Raw genomic sequence first — 20,850 nt, forward strand, 5'->3', positions numbered from 1 at the left:
GATTATTGTTTTCTGTTTTCAAAGGTGATCAGGGTGAAAAGGGTGACATTGGTGAACCTGGAAGATCAGGAAAACTGGGACCTCCTGGGTCAAAAGGTATTGTAGGAGCCATGTATCTGCTTACTGTCTGTTTGTATTACATGGTGCTGTGCATCAATTCTCTGCGTTAAGGTAATCTGCCACATGGGTCTGGGTGGCACTAGAATTAAATAAACATAGTCTCCTGTTCACTTAAGTGGTGACATAGAGAAGGGGTGAGTGAGGAACATATATATTTTGTTGACCGTTCATCCTTGTTTGAACTTGCTTGTCTCACTCATTCCTGTTTTGCATGAATTACGGAAGAATCGAATAGTTTTATTGTTGGTTTCGAAAAAAGGTACTTTTTCGAATTGGAATTCAGTTAGTTGAAAGTGCGTCATACTGTGAGATACTTCCTCACTTAGCCTACCAACGACTTTTAGTTTGTTTTCAAGTAGTGGCTGAAGGTATTTTATAAATTCCTTTAGGTTCTTATAGCTGGGGGTGGTAATGGGGACAAGCTCCCACTACCTAGTAAATGCTCCCAATGGCGTGCTCCTCAAATAGCCTCTGACAACCAAGTCTAGCTCCTGGCCTTCACGCGTGGCTTGTCTGCTAAGCCGTGCAGAACTGTTTCTACTGACGGGAGAAGGACTAAGTGCGGGTTATTGGCACCTTTAAACCAGTCGCTTCAGGCAGATGGGGCTTGTCAGCCATGGTTGGCAGCTCGTCTAGGAGAATGAAAACTCTGATTTCAAACATCCACTGCCTTGCGGGTATACCCACTCATGAGGAAGGCTTCGGGAGTAAACTCTGAGGGCAAAATCCGGAGCTGGAATCCTAAGGAAGTCCTATAATGGATTCAGTGCTGACTGGCAACCCCCACCATGCCACTGGTACCAAACTGTATCGGACTCTACCGTTCCTTTGGGTTCACCAGATGCGTGGAGAGGGGGAGCCTGCCTTATGGGCAATGCCTTGCTCCCCATATCGTACTGCCAAGGCTTGTGTATCTAGACAGCTAGAACACAATATCCATGGTCAGCTCTGACTGACGGAGGCCTCACTCACTCGCTCACTCATTATATATTTCCGTATGACTTTTAAGTTTATTGCTATCTTATATGTGCTATTTGTGCTTTGTATTGTGAATGGCTGTTGGGACTATGTTTTGTATCTTGACCCTGGAGTAGTAACATTGTTTCATTTGGCTGTATTCAGAATCAGAATCAGATTTAAAATCACCAGCATATGTTGTGAAATTTGTTGTATTTGTGGCAGCAGTACTTTGCAATACGTAATAAAAACTGTAAATTGTGTGTGTATATATGTAAAATAGTTTGATTAACCAGTGCAAAATAGCAATAAAAAAGTAGTAAGGTAGTGTTCATTGGATCAATGCCATTCAGAAGTCAGATGGCAGAGGGGAAGAAGCAGTTCCTGAATTATTGAGTGTGTGCCTTCTAGCTTCTGTACCTCCTTCCTGATGGTAACAATGAGAACAAGGCATTTCTCCTTGAAGATGTCCTGGATACCGCGGAGTCTAGTGCCCATGATGGAGATGACTAAGTTTACAACTCTCTGCAGCTTGTTTCGATCCTGTGCAGTAGCCCCTCCCCTCAATACCAGACAGTGATGCGCCCAGTTAGAATGCTCTCCACAGTACACCTGTAGAAATTTGCGAGTGCCTTTGGTGATGTACCAAATCTCCTCAAACTCCTAATGAAATATAGCCACTGTCTTGCCTTCTTTATAAACTGCACCGATATGTTGCATCCAGGTTATGTCCTTAGAGATACTGACACCCAGGAATTTGAAATTGCTCACTCTCTTCACTTTTGATCCCTCTACGAAGATTGGCGTGTGTTCCCTTGTATTACCCTTTCTGAAGTCCACAATCAGTTCCTTGTTTTTACTGACGTTGAGTGCCAGCTGGTTGCTTCGTCACTTCTGTATGCCCTCTTATCACATGGCATGAATGGGCATTCATGTATGGTTGAATAACAATCAAACTTGAACTTGAACCCAAACTGAACCCATTTTAACTGTAAGGTCGTAGAGCTTCATTGCTGTTGGTAAGATTGCTAGATTGTACCTGTCAGACCTATGTAATGTGGCATATCAGTAACTATTTATCCGGGGATACAGGAGTTAAAAGTTGGAATCAGAATCTGGAGAATTACCACTGCAATATGTTGTGAAATATTAGATCTAAGATAGATTCTTTCCCCCTTGGGCTTGTACGCAGTCCTTAAGGACTTAGCCAATCCATTCAGGGTGACGGTACCAAACCCCTCTTGGGCTCAGTCATTGAAATCCACCATCCAGAATGCCTACCAGAGTCAGAATCAGGTTTATTATCGCTGACATACGTCATGAAATTATTTATTTAGAGATACAGTATGGAACAGGCCCTTCTGGGCCACCGGACTGTGCTGCCCCAGCAACCCACCTGTTTAACGTTGGCCGAAGCACAGGACAACTTGCAATGACCAATTCACCTATTAACTGGCACGCCTTTGGACTGTGGGAGGAAACTGGAGCCCCCGGAGGAAATCCACATCTTCATGGGGAGAATGTACTTACAGAGTTGAACTCTGAGCTCTGGAATGCCCCGCACTGTAATAGGGTCGCGCTACCGTAGAAACCATAGAAACCATAGAAAAACTACAGCACAGAAACAGGCCTTTTGGCCCTTCTTGGCTGTGCCGAACCATTTTCTGCCTAGTCCCACTGACCTGCACACGGACCATATCCCTCCATACACCTCCCATCCATGTATCTGTCCAATTTATTCTTAAATGGTAAAAAAGAACCCGCATTTACCACCTCGTCTGGCAGCTCATTCCATACTCCCACCACTCTCTGTGTGAAGAAGGCCCCCACTAATGTTCCCTTTAAACTTTTCCCCCCTCACCCTTAACCCATGTCCTCTGGTTTTTTTCTCCCCTTGCCTCAGTGGAAAAAGCCTGCTTGCATTCACTCTGTCTATACCCATCATAATTTTATATACCTCTGTCAAATCTCCCTTACTGTGGCCAACTTGTTGTTTTACAGAGGCACTATAGAGCAACAGAAAGCAAAACTATAGATTACAATAAGAAATTTATTAAAAAAAAGTTCAATGCAAAAAGAGAGCAAAAGAGGCCCCGAGAACATGAATTCTGTAGTCACCCACAATATAGCTTGTCTTCTGCCAAGTGAATACACGGGGGTGGGTCATCGACTCCACCCAACGTCCCCGGCGGAGGGCACCGGCTTTGGCGCTTCACTCCGGGCAGCTGTAAGTAGGCGACACTGCGGCTGTAGGCCACACAGCTCCCCCACTGCCCACCCCTGCTGCCTGCCAATAAATGGGAGAATCACGCTTGCAGCACTCCACATTAACAATGTCCAAAAGGGGTCCTGCAACCAGAAGAAAAGCCACTAAGACATTCACTCGCCATTCGACTGCACATCTCCTTTGCTTACTGTCACCTGGGAAACCTGTCCGACGCAGGCAGCGTCTCGATCTGCACCAGGTCCGACTCCTCCAGTTACGCTGCCAACGGGGGGTAGACCTACAGTACTTTAAACTCTTAATGTCCAGCAGGATCTTACAATTGTAAAAAAAAATACAATTAAAACGTACGGTAGCACCCTTTGCGGACCCTATAGAAGCCACTGCGATTGCGGGCAACTGCCGCAATAGGCACATAAATGTGAGGAAAATGGAAGGATATGGATATTATGTAGGCAGAAGAGATTAATATAGTTGGCCTTCTGATAACTAATATAATTGCTTTAGCACAATACTGTGGGCCGAAGGGCCTGCTTTTCTGCTACACTGTTCTACATTCCGTGTTCCCTGGCCTGATAAAAATCAGCTGCTACACAAAGACTCAAGTCATGGAAAATACATTAGGATGAATAAACCCATTTATGTCTCCTAGTAATAGTGTGAATCCCCTAAGATTTATCAGTTGTTTTGATTCTTGTTCCTTTCAGTGAATATGATTCCTGTAACCTGCAGCCAACAGCGCGCAGCAGTCTGTGTCTGAATCATTTCGAAGAATGTAATTTATTCAAAGGACATTTATTTCAAAACAACCTGTTCCCTATTAATGATTGAGTAAACTAGTTCAGCCAAGTAGATTAGTCTGTAGTTTATTAAGCTTCCTCTTTCTGAATCAACAGCTTAACATGTATAAGGTACAATAGCTTGTTTGTAAAAGGATCACATACCACCGAAGGCAGACGGACAAGAAAATTAAATTGTCAGTCAATTCAGTGCAGCCTTGACGGGGCTTCCCTGCAGATGAAATTTTCAACAAAAGCCCCATTTTTCCCTCAGGTGGCTGTTCTCTGGCACGTATTTATCCTACACCCAATGTCTGAAGCAAGGTGTTTTCTGTGACATGTTGCTAAGCACAAGCTGGCTGTTAATGCTTTTCACATTACGTGACTGCATGCCATTCAACACGTTCTCCACTGACTTCAATGTACCTTAAAACTTCACAGAAAGTACCTTGCCCATCCTCTGGGTTCCCCCCCCACCCCCGTCTTTCTCCCTGGGCCTCCTGTCCCATGATCCTCTCATATCCCCTTTGCCAATCACCTGTCCAGCTCTTGGCTCCATCCCTCCCCCTCCTGTCTTCTCCTATCATTTTGGATCTCCCCCTCCCCCTCCCACTTCCAAATCTCTTACTAGCTCTTCCTTCAGTTAGTCCTGACGAAGGGTCTCGGCCCGAAACATCAACTGTACCTCTTCGTAGAGATGCTGCCTGGCCTGCTGCGTTCACCAGCAACTTTGATGTGTGTGCTAATGCTTCCCTTGTCGTTTTGCTGTGACCATTTGCAATAATCAAACTGAGCAACGATTAGTGGAAATGAGTGGTGGAAGAATCACCTGGGATGCAGGCATGTCTGCGTATGCACAGACGTGGGTACATGTATGTGTGTGTATATAGAAACATAGAAAACCTACAGCTCAATACAGGCCCTTCAGCCCACAATGTGTGCCAAACATGTACTTACTTTAGAAATAACCTAGGGTTACCCATAGCCCTCTATTTTTTTAAGCTCTGTGTATCTATCAAGGAACCTCTTAAAAGACACTATTGTACCCGCCTCCACCACCGTCAATGTGCAGTTGTGGGCTCCTTATTTTAGAAAGGATATACTGACAGGGTTCAGAGAAGATTAATGAGAATGTTTCCAGGAATGAGAGGGTTACTGTAAGAGGAACATCTGGCAGCACTTGGGCTGTATTCCCTAGAATTCAGGAGAATGAGGGGGATCTCACAGAAACATTCTGAATGTTAAAAGGCATGAACAGATTAGATATGGCAAAGTTATTTCCCATGGTAGGGGAGTTTAGGACAAGAGGGCACAAATTTAGGTTTGAAGGACATCCATTTAGAACTGAGATGTGGAGAAATTACTTTAGTCAGAGGGTGGTAAATCTGTGGAATTTGTTGCCACGAGCGGCTGTGGAGGCCAGGTCATTGGGTGTATTTAAGGCAGAGATTGATAAGTTCTTGATTAGCCAGGGCATCGAAAGGTATGGGGAGAAGGCAGGGGAGTGGGGATGGCTGGATGAAGTGGATCAGCCCATGATTGAATGGCGGAGCAGACTTGATAGGCCGAATAGCCTAATTCTGCTCCTAAGTCTTTAGAAATAACCTAGGGTTACCCATAGCCCTCTATTTTTCAAAACTCCATGCATCTATCAAGGAGCCTTTAAAAGACTTAAAAGTCTTAAAAGACCCTATTGTATCCGCCTCCTCCACCATCAATGTGCAGTTGTGGGCTCCTTATTTTAGAAAGGATATATTGACATTGGAAATTACTCAGGAAGCTGAATAGTCTAAGGGTAGATAAATCTCCTGGACCAGATGGAATGCACCCTCGTGTTCTGAAGGAAGTAACTGTGGAGATTGCAGAGGCATTAGCGATGATCTTTCAAAAGTCGATAGATTCTGGCATGGTTCCGGAGGACTGGAAGATTGCAAATGTCACTCCGCTATTTAAGAAGGGGGCAAGGAAGCAAGAAGGAAATTATAGACCTGTTAGCTTGACATCGGTGGTTGGGAAGTTGTTGGAGTTGATTGTCAAGGATGAGGTTACAGAGTACCCGGAGGCATATGACAAGATAGGCAGAACTCAGCATGGATTCCTTAAAGGAAAATCCTGCCTGACAAACCTATTACAATTTTTTGAGGAAATTACAAGTAGGCTAGGCACCTAAGAGACTCCATCCCATCTAAACCCCTCTCTCCGAGGAGATGCCAATCAATATTTGGGAAATTAAAATCTCCCTCCACAACAACTCTGTTATTATTACACCTTTCCAGGATCTGTCTCCCTATCTGCTCCTCGATGTCCCTGTTACTATTGGGTGGTCTATAAAAAACACCCAGTAGAGTTATTGACTACTTCCTGTTTCTAACTTCCACCCACAGAGACTTCGTAGGCAATCCCTCCATATCTTCCTCCTTTTCTGCAGCCATGACACTATCTCTGATCAACAGGGCCACGCCCCCACCTCTTTTGCCTCCCTCCCTGTCTTTCTGAAACATCTAAAGCCTGGCACTTGAAGTAAACATTCCTGCCCCTGAGCCCTCCAAGTCTCTGTAATGGCCACGATACCATAGCTACAAGTACTGATCCACTCTCTAAACTCATCTGCTTTGTTCATAATACTCCTTGCTTAAAATAGACACATCTCAAACCATCGGTCTGAGCTCGTCCCTTCTCTGTCACCTGCCTATCCTCCCCCTTGCACTGTCTCGAAGCTTTCTCTATTTGTGAGCCAACCGTCTCTTCCTCCGTCTCTTCAGTTCTGTTCTCACCCTCCAGTAACTCTAGTTTAAACTTTCCCCAATAGCCTTTGCAAACCTCCCCGCCAGGATATTGGTCCCCCTGGGATTCAAGTACAACCTGTCCTTTTTGTACATGTCACCACTGCCCTAAAAGAGGTCCCAATGATCCAGAAATCTGAATCCCTGCCCCCTGCTCCAATCCCTCAGCCATGCATTTATCCTCCATCTCACTCTATTCCGATACTCACTGTCGCTTGGCACAGGCAGTAATCCTGAGATTACTACCTTTGAGGTCCTGCTTCTCAACTTCGTTCTTAACTCTTTGTAGTGTATTTTCAGGATCTCCTCCCTTTTCCTACTTCTGGCATTGGTGTATGGGCGTATGCTGCATGGAAGCCAACAGTCCCCTGTGAGGCCCCAGTTCTGCTTATAGCCATGTCTAACGCACACATTTGAAGCTACACAAACTGTGGTCTGCCAGTCAGGTAGTACGTGATCCAGGATAAAATGGAAGTGTCAACCTGCATTGAACGCAGCTTTTCCCCCAGCAATGAGTGCTGTACTCTTTACAGTGTGCATATGTGTGCAATGTTTATTTAAAAAAATTAAAAACCTCTTGCCTAGCATGTCTCCTTTGAACTTTATTCCTTTATCCTTAAGTGCCTACCATCAGTATTAGACTTCTCAATCTTGGCTGCCTACTCTACCTAAGCCCTCTCAATATTTTATAAACTTCTAACAAGCTTCCTATCAATTTCCACCACTCCAGAGAAAACTGCTTTAGTTAGTCTAGTAAAGTGGACTTGCACTTTAATCAAGGCAGCATCCTGGTGAACTCCCTGTGCACCCTCTCTAAAGCCTCAACATCCTTTTTATAATAGGGCAACCAGAGCTGAATGTAAAACTCCATATGAGGCCTACTGCAAAGTACTCCCATTCTCCCAGGACCTGGCAGGGAGTCATCAGTAATCAGCAAGGCCCAAGTTCCAGGACAACATTGATCTGTGAAAGCAATTCCATAAGATATAGGAGCAGAATTAGGCCATTCAGCTTATCGAGCCAGCTCCGCCATTTCATCATGGCTGATCCCAGATCCCATTCAACCCTTACACCTGTCCTCTCACCGTATCACTTGATACCCCGACCAACCAGGGATCTATCAACTTCCGCTTTAAGCATACCCATGGACTTGGCCTCCACTGCAGTCTGTGGCAGAGAGTTCCACAGGTTCACCACTCTTTGGCGAAAATAATTCCTCTTTACCTCCGTTCTAAATTTTGAGCTGTGCCCTCTAGTTCTGGATGCACCCACCAGAGGAAACATCCTCTCCACAAACACATTATCTGGTCCTTTCAACGTTTTTGTAGATTTCATTGAGATCCCCACGTATTCTTCTATTTCATGGGTGAACTTGACAGTTGACAATTCTGGTTAGCGTTGGCTGCACCGAGCATCTAAGCATCCCTTAGCACGCATGTGCTTCTGCAGCGTGGAATGTGCCAGTCAGAAGCATCCCCTTACAGACACCTCCCTCTGCTGGAAGACCAGTAACACCAAATGCTGCCCTTCACCGAACTGATGAGATCCTGCCACTCTTGATGTCTGTCTCAGTGTGTGACCCTGGCAAGAGGCCGTAGGTCGGCGAGCCTCTGTTACGCAGCTGCTTGGGGTGAACTGTGACACAGATCTTTGCATCCATCTCCACACCCTTATTTTTTTGCAAATCCAAAGTCTGCAAAGAGTGGTGTGGTGTAACCATCTCTTGCCCAATTATTTTGAGGAAAGCATATGCTGGCAATGTTCTCTCTAATTTTGCCAGGATAATCAAGGACATGACCCACCCAGCCAACACTGTGTGCGCAAAAATCTTACGTTGTGCAATTTTTTTTCCTGTGACGAAAGTATATGTGCACTGATGACACAGTTTATGAAGGTTTACAAAATATTTGACGTAAAACTGCACAGAATAACAACAAAATTACATACATATTTAAGTCACTCAGTTATTTTTTCTCTCACCTGTCTTTGGCATTTACCCATTCTTTGTAAACTCTATCTTGACTAATAGAACTTCCATCCAATTGATAGTTTTTGATTCTCGTTAACATATCCAAATGACATTCACCTAAACAGTTTCTCAGCTTGTTTTTGAGTTGATTCATTAGGCTAAAACCTCGCTCACAGTCCACACCAGACGCAAGAAAGGTTCCCCCAATGTCCATCAACTGTGCCAGGTCGCAAAACTGTTCTTTTTGAAGTACAAATACTACCATTTGAGCAAAGTTTGAAATCAGTTTGGATTTAATTTCTTCTTGCACAGAAAATTTGAAATCATTAAACTGTCTAACTATTACAGTATTTTCACCTAGAAAATCATGATATTTTAGACATAAGGCATTAACTTTTTCATCGCCAAATGTGAAGTCACAATCTGCAATTGAGGAGAAATCAAAAGCTGACCATTCTTCTACCTCATCTTCAGGAAACCTTTCTTCTAAATGAACACAAAGACTATTTATAAAAGTCAACAGCGAACTTGTATCTACTGTGACGTTTTCTTCACGTTGTTGGCTTAGGCAAATTTTAACTTTGTCACTCCACGAGACATTGTCTCCCAGATCCCAGAACAGGAAAGGTGAGGTGACGTAAATTAGTGACATGCATAGTGGTGTTTGAAAAACCGACTAACTAGTTAACAGAAACATTTAGCTAAAAGATTATATTCAATAAGTATAATTATGAATTACTACATTATTTTAGGTAACTAACCTTTCGATGCGCACATTAATTTCCTTTGTGTGCTGGTTGAAAAATGTGTGTGCACGCGCACAGCTTAGAGGGAATATAGGTTGGGGGTGATGTGTTGTCTGGGAGAACAAGCGAGATCTTACTGCTTGTTGATGAGATATGGTGATGAAGCATTCTCCCAGATGATTTAAACCACTTGCTCAGGGGACAAACAGACAGAATCCCTAGTGTTTCCCTCCCGCACTGATGCCTGATGCACTTGCAAGCAGAGATATTTACTTGGAAGAACCCTTCCACAAAGGACAAGCATGAAGTCCAGATGACTGAGGTGCTGTGTGATAGAGGAAGTCAGGCCTATCTTCTGTAACACCAAGAAAAGTTAGAATAGTGAGGTATAATGTGCTATAACGTTAGAAAAGGTGCATTGTGATACCTGGTACCATCATACATGGGGTTCGCACACAGTCAAATACAGCCACATATTTATAATGCCTTAAAAGGGATTTTTTTCAAATGGGTTTGAGAGACATGTAAGTAACATTCCTAAATACTCCCACATCCATTAACGTACTCATAAAATTCCATCAGGCATAACCTAATCCTTAAAATCTTTGGTATCTTTGGAATGTCAGAAATTTGAGTGTCGGAGCAGAAGTGAGTGCAGTTGCTATTACCAAGGAGAAGCTGCTTGGGAAGCTGAAAGGTCCAAAGGTAGATAAGCCACCTGGACCAGATGGACTACACCCCAGGATTCTGGAGGAGGTGGTTGAAGAGATTATGGAGGTATGACAATGATCTTTCAACAATCATTAGATTCTGGAATGGTTCCTGAGGACTGAAAAATCACAAATGTCACTCCTCTCTTTAAGAAGGGAGGGAGGCAGAAGAAAGGAAATTATAGACCAGTTAGCTTGAATTCAGTGCCTGACAAACCTGTTGGAGATCTTTGAAAAAATAACAGGCTAGATAGTCATAGGAGATTCAGTGGGAATGTTTACTTGGATTTTCAGAAGGTCTTGGACAAGATTGAGGGGTAGTTTCTGTTCTTGAACCAGGTGGTGTGAGTCCTGAGGCTCTTGTACCTTCTTCTTCCTGAGGTAGCGTGACGAGAACATGACCTAGGTGGGGGTGGGATTCCCTCATGATGGATGCTGCTTTCCTGCAACCTCTCCATGTAAGTGTGCTCAATGGTGAGGAAGGCTTTACCAGTGATGGACTGGGCCATATCCACTACATCTTTATACTTCATTGTTGCCAAACAATTGATACTAAAACGTACAATCATCATAGCGATATTTGATTCTGTGCTTCCCGCTCCCTGGATTACAAATTGATAGTAAATATTATAAATTTAAATTATAAATCATAAATAGAAAATAGAAAAATGGAAAGTAAGGTAGTGCAAAAAAAAACGAGATGCAGGTCCGGATATTTGGAGGGTACGGCCCAGATCCGGGTCAGGATCCGTTCAGCAGTTGGAAAGAAGCTGTTCCCAAATCTGACCGTACGAGTCTTCAAGCTCCTGAGTCTTCTCCCGGAGGGAAGAGGGACAAAGAGTGTGTTGGCTGGGTGGGTCGTGTCCTTGATTATCCTGGCAGCACTGCTCCGACAGCGTGCGGTGTAATGTGAGTTCAAGGATGGAGGATTGGTTTGTGTGATGTGCTGGGCTGTGTTCACGATCTTCTGCAGCTTCTTCCGGTCTAAGACAGGACAACTTCCATACCAGATTGTGATGCATCCTAGAAGAATGCTAGAAATTATGCATCTTGTATGATTTTCCATGCAAGGGCATTGGTGTTTCCACACCAGGCTGTGATGCAGCCAGTCAGTATACTCTCCACCACACATCTACAGAAGTTGTCATCCCAAATCTTCACAAAGTCCTCAGGAAGTGAAGGTACAAGAGCCGCAGGCACCATGGACACTACCTCACTTCTTTTTAATTTCTGTTTTTGGACCACTAATCTTAATTTAACTATTTAATATGCATATAAATACTCCCTGTGATTCAGTTTTTTTCTTGCATTGTAATGCTGCCACAAATTGAACAGATTTCATTACATATGCCGGTGATATTAAACCAGTCTCTGATTCTGATATAGCAAAACCACAGACACAGATGGATAAAACAGTTATATCAAATTCACATGAAATAATAGCAAATCTGTGAGAGACAAACTGTTTATCTGATTTAATGTGAGAGAAGTCTTAGTTGTGTTGCATCTCATTTAGATTCTTACTGCAAAGTATTTTCTATTTTAACCTTCATATTAAGAAATCTGACATAGAAAGACTTATTTAAAGATCACGTTAATGAAATGCACCCTTTCCTCAGTTCTGGCTGCCCCAATATAGGAAGGATGTTGAGGCTTTGGAGAGGGTGCAGAAGCTGCCTGGTCTAGAGGTCATGTGCTATCATGAAAGGCTAGATAAACTTGGGACGTTTTCTGTGGAGTGTCAGAGGCTGAAGGGAGATCTGATAGAGGTTTCTAAGATTATGAGAAGCATTGCTAGAGTGGAGGGAGAGTATCAGTTTCCCAGGGTTGAAATGTCTAATACCAGAGGGCATGCATTGAAGGTGAGAGGGGGATGTGAGGGATAAGTTTTTTTACTCAGATTAAATGTTGAGGTTCCTACAGTTAACTATCTACATCTTCAAAAGACTTACATAAGCATAACCTAGAACATAGAAAAGTACTGCACAGGAGCAGGCCATTCGGCCCACAATGTTGTGCTGAACCAGCTAAAAACCAATCAAAAACATCCAAACACTAATCCCTCCCACCTATACCATGGTGGTATGGTTTAGATTAAAGTCTGTCATGAGTCTTGTGGCCCATCAGGCCGGTGCTCATGCCAGTTTCCGTGGCGTGAAGCGACTGAGAGTACGAGACTCCCCCCCCCCCCCCGCCGGATAGGATGCCAGTCTGTTGTGAGGTTAACCCCCAGCATTTCTTAGCTGGGTAGACTGGGAGCATTGTGTGGTTAAGTACCTTGCTCAAGGACACACACACTGCCTCGGCTGAGGCTCGAACCCATGACCTTCAGCTCGCTAGTCCAACGCCCTAACCACTTGGCCACGCGTTACGCTGCCTGGTATGGTGGTAGAGGCAAATACGTTAGGGGCTTTTAAGAGACGTGGATGTGAGGAAGATGGAAGGATATGGGCATGGTATAGGTGGGAGGGATTAGTGTTTGGATGTTTTTGATTTGCTTTTTAGCTGGTTCGGCAAACATTGTGGGCCGAATGGCCTGCTCCTGTGCAGTACTTTTCTATGCTCTAGGTTATGCTTATATAAGTCTTTTGAGGATGTAGATAGTTAACTGTAGAAACCTCAACATTTTATCCACTCCTATGGCAACAGTGTGATAAGAAAGTTACAATATTATTATTAAATGCACTTGATTTTGTTTAATCCAGAAATTTAGAACCTATTACCACTATCACTGCACTGCACTGCACTGTAAGCACCTTAAACCACTTTTTATGATGCTCTTTGCATTGCAAATGCACACTGACATTTGTAGACATGTTGTTCCATATCCGCAATTAAACCGTTCTTTACATACATACAGATCGAGTGGATTTTATGATGAGGGAGTCTAGGGTCAGAGGACACAGCCACAGAACAGCGGGCGCTGTGTTAGAAAGGAGATGGGAGAAATTTCTTCAGCCAGACAGTGGTGAATCTGTGGAATTTGTTGTCACAGGCAGCTGTGGAGGACAAGTCTTTATGTATATTTAAGGCAGAGACTGATAGATTCTTGATTGGTCAGGGCATGAAGGGATGCGGGGAGAAGGCAGGAGATTGGGGCTGAGAGGGAAATGGATCAGCCATGATGAAATGGTGGTACAGACTCAATGGGCCAAATGGCCTAATTCTGCACCTATACCTTACTGTCTTATGGATGTAATTCATTATCCTTAATAAATGTTGAATATTCTTGTTTTTTGTTGTATGCCTCACTCTGACCAACACACCACTTCAGATTCCCAATACATGTAAATGTATATGGCAAATTAAATTGATCCTTGAAATAGTAATTCCCTTTGTAGGTTTGTTGCCTGCAAACATGTAAAAATAATTTTGAATTTAATTGCACATAAAGAAAGCAGCAAATTATGTTTGGTACAGTAGTGCAGTGGTTAGCACAATGCCTTATAGTACAGGCGACTAGAGTTCAATTCCTGCCACTGCTTGTAAGGAGCTTGTACGTTCTCCATGTGGGTTTCCTCCAAGTGCTCTGGTTTCCTCCCACAGTCCAAAGCTGTACTGTTTGGTAGGTCAATTGGTCATTGTATGTTGTCCCATGAAATCAGCGAATCGCTTGGCAATGTGGCTTGAAGGTCTAGAAGGGCCTATTCTGTGCTCTTTTTCAATAAATAAAAATAAATAAAACATAACTATTGTTTTTCTGAGTAATCTGTATTTTTCATAGGTTCAAAGCTTCATTCTATTATCAAAGTATATAACTCCAAAATTCTTATTCTCCAGATAGCCTTAAAAACAAAACAAGAAAGAAACGTACGGCAGAACAATCATCAATCCCCTAATCCCTCCTTTCCACGCAAAAACAAACAAAAGTGGAACAGGCACATCGGCCCATAGGTCCCTCACCCCACACACCAAAATAAAACGAGGAAGATCAGGTGAAAAACACAGAATATAAAAAAACAATAGAACTGAAAAAAGTCCAAACCCATATCCGAAACGCAGAAAACCTGGGTAATATTCTCTGTGCCCAGCAGTAGCCATTTCCCTCTCCGTAGCACAGCGATCCCATCAGCGATCAAAAGGCAGTCTCCTCTCTCCGTAGCAGAGCGATCCCATCAGCGATCAAAAGGCAGTCTCCCCTCTTTGTAGCAGAGCGATCCCATCAGCGATCAAAAGGCAGTCTCCCCTCTCTGTAGCAGAGCGATCTCACCAGTGATCAAAAGGCAGTCTCCCCTCTCTGTAGCATAGTGATCTCACCAGTGATCAAAAGGCAGTCTCCCCTCTCCGTGGCACAGCGATCCCACCAGCGATCAAAAGGCAGTCTCCCCTCTCCGTAGCATAGTGATCCCACCAGTGATCAAAAGGCAGTCTCCCCTCTCCGTAGCATAGTGATCCCACCAGCGATCAAAAGGCAGTCTCCCCTCTCTGTAGCATAGTGATCTCACCAGTGATCAAAAGGCAGTCTCCCCTCTCCGTAGCACAGCGATCCCACCAGCGATCAAAAGGCAGTCTCCCCTCTCCGTAGCATAGTGATCCCACCAGCGATCAAAAGGCAGTCTCCCCTCTCCGTAGCACAGTGATCCCATCAGCGATCAAAAGGCAGTCTCCCCTCTCTGTAGCAGAGCGATCTCACCAGTGATCAAAAGGCAGTCTCCCCTCTCTGTAGCAGAGCGATCTCACCAGTGATCAAAAGGCAGTCTCCCCTCTCTGTAGCAGAGCGATCTCACCAGTGATCAAAAGGCAGTCTCCCCTCTCCGTAGCACAGCGATCCCATCAGCGATCAAAAGACAGGCAGCCAACACTTGCCTTTCCATTCACCTCGATGTTTCAATCTCTCTCACCGCTTTATCGGTAACAATGGAAGCTTTAATCAACGAAATGGAGTTGAACATCGGGTTGTGCCCCACAACCATCCCGCAGCCTTCTGCTCACATTGCCTCTCCCTGCCAGAATCCTCTTGGAGACTGCATGGTGCTAAGGCACTCACACGATCATAAACTGCATATCACAGGCTCCAACAGTTCCAGAGTCACATCCAAGATGAAAAACAAACGTAAAAGACATTTTTATAATGCAACACTTATGTAGGGATCTTTCCCCTGCACACTGGGGACCTGTGGTGAAGCTGACACCCCATCCACCTGTCCTTTCTGTGACAAGGAGGAGCCAGTGTACCAGGTTTACATGGCACGTGAGAAGTTGTTTGAATATCTGAAAGGGCTGCACCTCAGGTTCTGGCTGTACTTTATTTTTACTTTATTCAGATACACCGTGTGGAACAGGCCCTTTTGGCCTTTCGAGCCATGCCACTAGCAACCCATAGTTTAACCGTAGCCTAATCTCGGGACAATTTACAATGACCAATTAAGAGTACGCCTTTGGACTGTGAGAGGAAACCAGAGGACCTGGAGGAAACACAAGCACTCCATGGGGAGGACGCACAAATTCCTTGCAGAGGATGCTGGGATTGAACTCTGAACTCCGACCCCCAGATCCATGACAGCATCGCGCAAACTGCTACATTACCATGGCGCTCCACTTCAGCTCCACACTCTTTATCTACCGTCACCCAGTACAGAGGTAAGTGGAATGCTCGGGAGATCTCCTGTTCGGCTTGCTCCTGGGCCTAGCCAAACTAGCATTCGCACGTCCAGCTGGCAGGCATTCCAGGGCTCTGCCCAAGCCCTCTGACTGGGTGTCCTTGGCAAAGGCGGATGGTCCTTTTGGGCGCAGTAGGAAAGTTCCATGAAGGGTGGGTCCCAAAGGAACTTGAGTGTTTTATTTATACCAGTAATCGTATTTTAAATTGTAACTAGTTTTGTGAACCTCTGATTCTGTCAGTGAATAAACATTTCTGTGTTTGTTAAAAAATAACATGTTGTTCATCGAATGTTTTGATTTGAAGGACTGATTGGCGAGCCAGGACAGAAAGGAGGAATTGGACAAAGAGGTAAAATTGGTCCAGTCGGTGCAAAGGGTAAGCCCAAAAAACTGAATGCGGTATGAAAACTTCCGAGCAACAAACCATCAGCTGGAGGAACTCAGTAGGTCGAGCAGTATCATGTGGGAGGAGAGGAACTGTTGATGTTTTTACTGAAACCAGGTATCAGGGCAAAACCCGTAGAAGGTTCAAAATTTTCAACCCAAAACATTAACAATTCCTTTCCTCCCACAGATGCTGCCTGATTGGCTGAGTTTTTCCAGTAGATTATTTGTTCCTCCACATTCCAGCATCTGCAGGTTCTTGTGACTCACAAAGTCGTCAAAGATGGGTAAAACCATTTCCTTTCTCATCCCCATCGTTATATGCCTTGCCATGTGACGTATTCTTTGATCATGATTGTTCTTGGCAAATTTTTCTACAGAAGTGGTTTGCCATTGCCTTCTGCTGGTCAGTGTCTTGACAAGGTGGGTGGGTGACCCCAGCCATTATCAATACTCTTCAGCGATTATCTGCCTGGCATCAATGGTCACATAACCAAGACTGGTGATATGTATCAGCTGCTCGTACGACCATCCACCACCTACTCCCGTGGCTTCTCATGACCCTAGGGGGCTAAGTAGGTGCAACACCAAGGGTGACCTGCAGGCTTGTGGAGGAAAGGAGTGTCTTACACCTCCTTTGGCAGAGGCATATCTCCACCCCACTGCCCTTTCCTTACTAAAGTTAAAAATAAATACAAACAACTGTTAAGTTCAGACAACATTGATGTAATGTACATCAGAGACTGTTGTAACTCTTCCAAAACAAATGACTCATTGATGTTATTCCTGAAACTTTAGTGCTATTATTTGCTTCTTGGAATAATATTATTGAATATTAATCAAAGACAGATGTTTCCAACTAAAATATCCCCTTTCTTTCCTGATTGGTGGATCGTCTGTTATTGAACTGAGTGCAGAAGAGGGTGCATAAATGCATTTCAGAGTTTTCAGTGATACAATGGTATTGGTTCTTATAATTTCCTCAAAGGATGGGGCTGAAGCCAAGGTCTTGACCTGAAACATTGGCTTTTTATTCCCCCTGCATAGTTGCTGTCTGACCAGCTGAGTTCCTCCAGCATTTTGTCTGTGTGTTCCCCTGGATTTCCAGCACCTGCAGAATTTCTTGTGTTTCTGAACAAGTCAGATAGCTCCTCCGTGGTCAATGTCTTGTTGGTGTAAAACGCCGTCTCACTTTCAGGTCCCATGGACATTGTTAAAGCTGTGCAACTTTCAAGTAATTTTGCCATTTCGGAGGCCCATACGCCCATAAGATATTGGAGCAGAATTAGACCATTTGGCCCATCGAGACTGCTCCACCATTTATGGCTAATTTTATTATCCCTCTCAACACCATTCACCTGCTTTCTTCCCATAACGTTTGACACCCTTGTCAATCAAGAACTTATCAACCTCCACTTTAAATGTACCCAATGACTTGACCTCCACAGATTCACCACCCTCCAGCTAAAGAAATTTGCCCTAATTTCTGTTCTAAATGGATGTCCTTCTATTCTGAGTCTGTGTCCTTTGATCCTAGAGTCTCTCACTATTGGTAACATCCTCTCCACATCCAATCAATCTACGTCTTTCAGCATTCAAAAGTTTTCAATGAGAACTCCCCTCATTCTTCTAAACTCCATTGAAACAGGCTCTGGGCCATCAAACACTCCTGATACACTAAACGTTTCATTTCTGGAATCATTCTCATGATCCTCTCCAATGCTAGCACATCCATTCTTAGGTAAGGTGCCCAAAACTGCTCACATGTTTTTCCAATGCCTTCAGCATTACGTTCTTGTTTTAAATTATTTTCCTCTCAAAATGAATGCTAACATTTCATTTGTCTTCCTTACCACTGACTCACCCTGCAAGTTAACCCTTAGGGAATCCTGCACAAGGACTCCCAATCTGTTTGCATATTGGATTCTGCATTTGCTCCTGTTTAGAAAACAGTGTACATCTTTATTCCGTCTGTATTTATTCTTCAGTGCAAATTCAGAATAGTTTTCCACATATTAGTTACCTTACACACACTCAATAGTATTACAGTATCCGGAGTCTTCCTGACTGGATTCGAACTTGGGAACCTTTGCTCCAGAGTCCGGTGCTGATGCCACTACGCCACCAGCCAGTTGATGATGGTGTTGAGACTAGCGCGTGACTTGGATTTAAGTGAGGGAGAGTTGCGCAGCGTCAGCCTCACTCTCTCTTCCCAATTCCCATCTGGATCCAGTGGCAAGACAAGAGTCGAGACGGCTGGAGATGGGACTAGGCGCAGTGGATGACCAGGACGCCTTCTGCGTCTTGTCCTGCTCTACGTGTTCCACGACGCTTGCACGGGCCCTCTTCTTGACCGTTGGACCTGCCATTGGTCTCATCCGCTCAATCCACTGGCGTCTGTCTTCACATGCTGGGATAGACAACTCCCTATCTCACCGAGGGTTTGAGACCCGTCGGCTACCCTCGCTTGGTTTAGCCGGCTTGTCGAAGCCGTTGCCCGGGGTGTGGCCGCTGTCACATGCAAACGGTTACAGGGAGCCACAGGTGAGAGCTGAGTGCCAGGTGGGGACCAAAGGTGGACTAACCGCCTTGAAAAGGACGCGACATAGAAACCATAGAAACTACAGCACAGAAACAGGCCTTTTGGCCCTTCTTGGCTGTGCCGAACCATTTTCTGCCTAGTCCCACTGACCTGCAAACGGACCATATCCCTCCATACACCTCCCATCCATGTATCTGTCCAATTTATTCTTAAATGTTAAAAAAGAACCAGCATTTACCACCTCATCTGGCAGTTCATTCCATACTCCCAGCACTCTCTGTGTGAAGAAGCCCCCCCTAATAATCCCTTTAAACTTTCCCCCCATCACCCTTAACCCATGTCCTCTGGTGTTTTTCTCCCCTTGCCTCAGTGGGAAAAGCCTGCTTGCATTCACTCTATCTATACCCATCATAATTTTATATACCTCTATCAAATCTCCCCTCATTCTTCTACGCTCCAGGGAATAAAGTCCTAACCTATTCAACCTTTCTCTGTAACTGAGTTTCTCAAGTCCTGGCAACATCCTTGTAAACCTTCTCTGCACTCTTTCAACCTTATTTATATCCTTCCTGTAACTTGGTGACCAAAACTGAACACAATACTCCAGATTCAGCCTCACCAATGCCTTATACAACCTCATCATAACATTCCAGTTCTTATACTCAATACCTTGATTAATAAAGGCCAATGTACCAAAAGCTAACTTTACGACCCTATATACTTGTGACGCCACTTTTAGGGAATTTTGTGTCTGTATTCCCAGATCCCTCTGTTCCACTGCACTCCTCAGTGCCTTACCATTAACCCTGTATGTTCTACCTTGGTTTGTCCTTCCAACGTGCAATACCTCACACTTGTCTGTATTAAACTCCATTTGCCATTTTTCAGCCCATTTTTCCAGCTGGTCCAAGTCCCTCTGCAGGCTCTGAAAACCTTCCTCACCGTCTACCACACTTCCAATCTTTGTATCATCAGCAGATTTGCTGATCCAATTTTCCCCCACCAGAGGTGCTACCCCTCCCTGACACCCCATACACCCCAATTGTGAAAGACATACAGGGCTGGAGGAGGGGCAGTCTGATAGGAGAGGACAGAAAGCCATGGAAGAACGGGATGGGAAAGTAACACCAGAGGGACGTGACAAATAAGGAAGGAGATACAGTGAGAGAGGGAAATGAGAATGGGGAATGTTGAAGGAGAAGGGGTTGGGCCATTTCTGGAAGCTCGAGAAATCGATGTTCACACCATCAGGTTGGAGGTTACCCAGACGGAATGTAAGGTGTTGCTCCTCCATCCTGAGTGTGGCTTCATCGCGGCAGAAGAGGAGGCTGTGGACTGACATGTCAGAATGGGAATGGGAAGTGAAATAGATGGCCACCAGGGAATCCCACTTTCCTGGTGGACAGAGCATAGACGCTCGTTGAAGGGGTCTCCCAATCTACATTGACTCACCGATATACAGGAGGCCACACCAGGATTACCAGATACAGTAAGATGACCCCTAAAGACTCACAGGTGAAGTGTTTCTTCTTCTGGGAAGACTGTTTGGGGTCCTGAATGGTTGTGAGGGAGGAGGTGTACGGGCAGGTGTAGCATTTGTTCTGCTTGCAAGGATATATTTAAGGCCGGGGTTGATAGATTCTTGATTGGTCGGGGCATGATGGGATACAGGGAGAAGGCAGGAGATTGGGTTGAAAGGGAAAATGGATCAGCCATGATGAAACAATGGAGAAGACTCGATGGGCTGAATGGCTTATTTCTGTTCCTACTGTTTATCTTAAGGTCTTATGTCCCAGTGCATATGTAGTTCCTTGTGCCAGGTATCTCATTGACCAGGGTCATCGAATAGATTATTCCCTCTCCCCTGGAGCATCCTTCTCTTCCACCGTATTGTCTGCATTGCCGTTGTCTTCCTGTCTTTGTTTGACAAAAGTGCATTTATTATTAATTCAAACCATGACAGTACAATTATACAATCACATTACAACAAAAAAACAGACAAATCTTGACTAACGCTGATTAAATTAACACAATT

The 20,850-nt window shown here is 44.4% G+C and overlaps 1 protein-coding gene across 1 annotated transcript in view; it reads left to right on the plus strand.

The window, feature by feature from the left end:
- LOC134343579 (collectin-10-like) overlaps nt 1-20,850 on the plus strand; it is a 134,881-nt gene that overhangs the window by 65,945 nt on the left and 48,086 nt on the right. Inside the window, exons 3-4 of the mRNA XM_063042332.1 lie at nt 25-96; nt 16,194-16,265. Coding sequence (XP_062898402.1) covers nt 25-96; nt 16,194-16,265 — 144 coding nt within the window. The remainder of the gene's footprint in view (nt 1-24; nt 97-16,193; nt 16,266-20,850) is intronic.

This window comes from Mobula hypostoma, chromosome 1 (assembly GCF_963921235.1).
Source record: "Mobula hypostoma chromosome 1, sMobHyp1.1, whole genome shotgun sequence".
Classification (NCBI taxonomy): domain Eukaryota; kingdom Metazoa; phylum Chordata; class Chondrichthyes; order Myliobatiformes; family Myliobatidae; genus Mobula; species Mobula hypostoma.